Source organism: Pinus tabuliformis, chromosome 5_1, assembly GCF_031772625.1.
Source record: "Pinus tabuliformis cultivar Carrire ecotype Pingquan chromosome 5_1, CPIR1, whole genome shotgun sequence".
Lineage (NCBI taxonomy): Eukaryota > Viridiplantae > Streptophyta > Pinopsida > Pinales > Pinaceae > Pinus > Pinus tabuliformis.
This window is the reverse complement of record NC_142305.1, coordinates 776,285,785-776,291,784: the sequence shown is the minus strand read 5'-3', so window position 1 is coordinate 776,291,784 and position 6,000 is coordinate 776,285,785. Positions and strand designations below refer to the sequence as shown.

The following is a 6,000-nucleotide window of genomic DNA, read 5'->3' as shown; positions in this document are numbered from 1 at the left end:
GAGACCAAGAAAGCATATGACAAGGAAAATCAGAGGTGCAAAGGAAGAAAAGGAAAAACAAGAGGAGTCAGTTTTAGAATTTGATCGTGGTAAATATTTTCTTTTATTGAATTTTGAATATTGATTTGAGTTTGAAGAATTAGTGAAAATGAACATTGAGAAACTTAGGAAAGGTTCAAATAAATGTCAGATGAGTCATGAAGAGCATAGGATAAGTATTGTAGTGATGAGAGCATAGTTGAATATATTATAGGAATGGTTTCAAGAGAAAGAGAATGAAGACTGAAGACATGGATGGAGAATAAGGAAACCGGTCAAGTGGAATCTATTACAATAGAAAAGGAATGTTATGTTGATGAACAAAATTGAACAAATACATATTTCTTTTTTGGAGAAGGAGAGACTCATAGGAATTGAGTCACAAAAAAGAGCATTTTTTGAAACCCAGAAATTCCATGGTGGGAATTTGGTGCTTGAAGCATCAAAAGGGACTGAAAGGTCTGGTATTTTTAAAACTGATAGTTTGTCTATGAATAGAGGTATGGTACTAAATAAGGAATTTGTTGTTATAGAGAAAGCTAATGAACATTTTTATGATCAAGAAGTCTTTTGTGAACTTGAAGGAAATTGGGATGATTGCTTTTCATTCCATGAAGTTGAGTTTGCAGCTCAATTAGAGAAGGAAACAGTAGCTAAAGAGATAGAAGCCAAAGTAGTTGAGACCAGAGAAACTGTAACAAAAGGAGGAAAGGACACCATAGAGAACATCAACTATGTTGATGTGATTAACAAATAGGAATTACTCCTAGAGCATGGTGGAGAAAATTGCTTTATAGATATACAAAATTTGGTTGACAGTGCAAGTGATGATGATGGTGAACTTTCAGGTTTAGTTCTTACTGATCTCAGCACAACAGAGTTACCTAACAAAGTTAAAGGTGTAGATGGTGAACTAGTTTGAGACTCATTCAAAATTTGGAAACCAGGAAATTGGGTATTCAAGTTTCCACATGTAGTTCACGAGTCTATATTTCCAGAATAGAGGATGATGAGGTATGGAAAGTCAAGAATCATGCTTCATAATTCTCTAAAGATATTATTCTATGAATCTAATGCCAGACTACATGATGAAGTTATTCCTTTGAAGGACCATCAACAAAACAGAGTTTGGAATCCTCGAGGTAGCAAGTCATTCAGACTTGTAGCTATCACAATACTACAGAAAAGTGACAGACCTCATAGACAGGAGTCTATGATTTTGTTTTCTACATCGGGAGTCTGATGCAGGAGCATCCTGCTCAGAATATTATTGTCCATTTGGTTGATTTAGAGGGTGATGTTTTTAATTATTTTTAGGAATCTTGTATAGATTGAGTGAGAAATCTATGTGTGAGGTTTTCATTTGTGAAATGTTCTCAACTGTGTGAGAATATCAGGGATAATTGATACGTGTAAATCTCGTAGAGATCTTAGAGATTACAATATCCTCAAATAGGAATTAGTTGAGTAAATTATGGAAAAAAATCATGGATTTAGTATAATCCATAATTATGTAATTAAACTATAAATGTAAGCCTGCGAGGAGAGTGAAAAACAAGTGTGTTAGAGAGCTAAGTAGTGGAGAGAATAGATTAGAGCATGAGATGTTCTAAATATATATGTAAATATTGTTATGAATGAAAGGACTTTTGTGTTCAAACTTGTTTCTATGTGGTCTTTTATTATGTGATTTGGTTTCATTGATTCTTTAAATTGTAGGTTGAATCCTCTGTTAACTACAATAAATTTTTTGTGAAATTAAAACCTTTAGTGGAGCCTGATGATTGAGGATCGTCTGAACAAAGGTGTTAATTTGTTTATCACCGATTGAAAACAGACAAAGACTAAATAAACTTGACGGAACAAGTAAACCTAACAAATTCACGAGAAAACTAGAAGAATATCTAAATCGTCTGATCGACAAATCCAACAGATCTAACGGTCATTGCATGCCAACAAGCACAGACATTAATTCCAAAATCAGATGCAATATTTTATAAAACTGAGTTAATAGCTCAGTTAATCGTGACCGTCTGTTTGAAGAGGTCAGATTGGATAGTAATCACGTCGGAAAGTGAACGAGATTTAATTTAAATTTCAGATGCAATATCTTACGGACTATGATTTAATCCAGTAGAATTCTGGATCAATCAAAGTTGTTCATTATGTATGGACGAGATCCAACAGATATCACTCCAGAAGATGCGTGCTGGTTATCATAGTTTTCAGACACGATAAGGTTTGAACGAGATTTTAATTTATTAATTTATTTATTTATTTTTTCTGCTAAAGAGATCGAGGTCTGATAGTTTGGTAAACAGGGGTTTTAATTGCACGTGATTAATTTAAAATTCCCGAATTATGTTAAGATGCAGTTTCACTACATCAATACTTCTAGTGAAAAGGGTAACGAAGTTGAGGATGTAGATGTTTTGAAGAGATGCCCAGTTCTACAACAATTTTAGGATGTGTTTCCTGAAGAGATCTCAGAGTTTCTATCTCACAGGAAAGTAGAATTTTCTCTTGAGTTAGTGCGAGGGGTAGCTCGAGCATCAAAAGCACCTTACAAGATGAGCACACTTGAGTTGGTAGAGTTGAAGTTGCATTTGAAGGAAATGTTGGACATGGGATACATTAGGCCAAGTGTATCACCTTGGGTTGCACGAGTATTGTTTGTAAAGAAGAAGTATTGTTCTCTCAGATTATGCATTAACTATAGGAAATTGAACAAAGTGACCATCAAGAACATGTATCTAAAACTGAGGATTGATGACTTGTTCGATCAATTGAAGGGAGCAGTAGTGTTCCTGAAGATTGATATCAGATCCATATATCATCAGGTATGTATCAAAGAGGAGGAAATTTACAAGAAAAATTTCTAGACCAGGTATGGACATTATGAGTTTCTTGTTGTTCCATTTGGTTTGACTAATTCTTGAGCTACATTTATGTCTTTGATGAAAAATCTGTTGTGTCCTAATTTGAACAAGTTTTTCATTGTGTTCATTGATGACATATTGGTATATTATAAAAATGAGGAATAGAATGATGAGCATTTAGCAAAAGTCATGAGGTTGTTGAGAGAGCATCAGTTGTATCCTAAGCTCAACAAATGCAATTTCTTTTAGACTGAGGTACATTACTTATGATATGTTGTCTCCAAGGAGGGCATTGTAGTAGATCTAGAAAAGATAAGGGCCATCATGGAGTGGGCAGCTCCTAGAAATGTGGATGAGGTGAGATCTTTCAAGAGGTTGGCAAGCTATTATAGCAAGTCCATTAGAAGCTTCTCATAGATTTCTTATCCTATTACGTGATTGCATAGGAAAGGTAAGAAGTTTGACTGGATCGAGGAGTGTGAGGCTAGTTTTGAGCAACATAAGAAGTTGTTGACACATGCACCTATGTTAAGGATTAACGATACAGACAAAGAGTCTGTAGTATGCATAGATGCTTGCAAAGAGGACGTGATGTTCTTATGCAAGATGGACATGTGGTATGGTATGACTCACGAAAATAAAATGAGCACGAGAAAAACTACCTGATGCGTGATCTTGAGCTAGCATTGATCATACATGCATTGAAGATGTGGAGGCACTATCTTCTTGGCAAGATGTTTGTGTTGATGAATGATCAAATTGGGTTGATGTATTTGTTTGACCAACCGAATATGAATGCCCAGCAGGCTAGATGGTTGGCCATGATCAATGTGTATGACTTCGAGATCAGGTACATCAAAGGAAAGGAGAATAAGGTGGAATATTCTCTTAATAGACAGGTACAGGTAAATCACTTAGAATCTATGATATATTATGGGACAGACTTACAGGATAGGATCTTCCAGGCTGGATAATAGGATATCAAGTATATGGAGATTATCCACAGGTTGCAGCAGAGAACAAGTATAGGTACATGTGGTGTTACAGGTACAGGTACAGGTAGTAGTACAGGTACAGGTGTAGGTGCATAGTATGTATACTATTACCTTACAATAGATGGATTGGTTAGATTCCAAGATACGATATATGTGCTAGATAGTAGTGAATTCAAGAAGGTGACCTTGAGGGAGTTTCATACGAAACCATATTCAGGTCACCCAGGCTATCAGAATACATTGGCCGCAGCAAATAAATTTTAGTATTGGTTGAATCTCAAGAAGGATGTAGAAGATTTTATGGCTAGGTGTTTTGATTGTTAGCATGTGAAGGCAGAGTGTAAGCATCCAGGTGAACTGCTATAGTCAATTGTGATTCCAAAGTGGAAATGAAAGGCTATTTGCATGGACTTTATCACAGGTTTGTCGAGGACAGTGATATAGCATGATTCCATCATGTTTGTTGTGGGTAGGTTGACAAAGGTCGCGTACTTCATTCCAGTGAAGTCTACATTCTCAGCTAGTGATGTAGCAAAGGTATTCATTCGAGATGTGGTCACATTGCATGGTGTTCCAAAGAAGACTATGTTAGACAGGGATGAAAAGTTTACTTCCAAGTTCTGGAAGGAGTTATTTGCAAGTTTGGGTACAAAGTTGGCCTTTAGTATAGCTTATCATCCGTAGACGGACAGACAGATAGAGAGGGTCAACTAGATATTGGAGGACATGTTGAGGATGTGTGTGATGCATCAGCTTTGAAAGTGAGAAGAGTATATTCCACTGGTAGAGTTCACTTATAACAATGGGTCACGAATCTTTGAAAATGAGTCTATTTGAGGCATTGTATGGGTGAAGTTGAAATACTCCCATTAGTTAGAGTGATCCGATGAATAGAGTGTTGATTAGACCAGGCATGATGGAAAAAAAGGAACAAAAATGTAGGTAATAAAGAAGAATCTAAAGGCAACATAGGATAGGCAGAAGAGATATTCATATCGGAACATGTTGTTCAAGGAATTCCAGGTTGGGGAACAAGTGTACTTGCGCATCAAACCAAAAAATATCTCCTTGTGGATTGGATCATATGCCAATCTAGCACCATGGTTTTGTGGACCCTTAAATATCACGGACGTGATTGGGCCAGTAGCCTATCAACTTAAACAGCCTCTAGAAATGAACTTCCATGATGTTTTCCATGTGTCATTCCTTAAGAAGTATGTTCAATATGTTTATCATGTGATTGACTAGTTTGTATTGGAGGTGGAACCAGATGGAGAATTCCAGCCGGAGGCTTACTGTATATTGCAGAAAAAGGAGCTCATGCTCTAGAACTAAGAAATCGAGCAGGTTAAAATGCAATGGAAGCACTTTGGGCCTGATAAATCTTTATGGGAGATGGAAGATCAGATGCGGGCTATGTATCTTTCATAATTTTCCAGTTAATGCAAAGTAGTTTTGGCATGGTTTTTTGGTATATGCCTTTGGTATATGTTTCAATACATGTTTGGTGATGTTTTGGTATATGGATGAAAATACCACCATGAGCTATGTTATAAATCTCCAATAAGCAGTATGGGTGTCATGTTATTATGATGTTATTCTTGTTATGTTGTCATGTTGGCTTTCTTTTCAGCAGGGTGATCATTGTAAATATTGCATCGAGCTATGCTATAGGGATATATAGATAATATATTTTCTTTTCAGCAAGTTTGTTGAGGTATAGATGTGGTTGATGTTGGAAATAATACTGAGAGGGGGGGTGAATCAGTATTATCAAGCCAAATATTCCCTTTTAAAAATCAGAGGATATACGCTATTTCAGTTAGTAAAACTCACGTATATACGCAACTATGTAGAAGGAAACCCACGTATACAATGCAAACTTATGATTTACTTTATCTTTCAGATGTTGATTATTGATCTGTGTATCTGAGTGAAATAAACAGTAACCAGACTAGTAAAACAGAACAGAAGACAGTCACACACAAGAACACAAGATATAAGGTGGAAACCCAATGTGGGTGAAAACCACCTGTTGCAATTCGTCTCTATCTTTCTTTAATTAGAAACTTCTTTTTACAATGTAC

At 36.0% G+C, this 6,000-nt stretch overlaps 1 protein-coding gene across 1 annotated transcript in view; it reads left to right on the top strand.

Annotated features, from left to right (window-relative positions):
* The first annotated feature begins 541 nt into the window (after positions 1-541).
* Positions 542-6,000, top strand: part of LOC149167241 (G-type lectin S-receptor-like serine/threonine-protein kinase SD2-5) — a 193,887-nt gene continuing 188,428 nt past the window's right edge. The window contains 1 exon segment of the mRNA XM_089430421.1: positions 542-781. Within this exon segment, the coding sequence (XP_089286547.1) occupies positions 542-781 (240 nt within the window).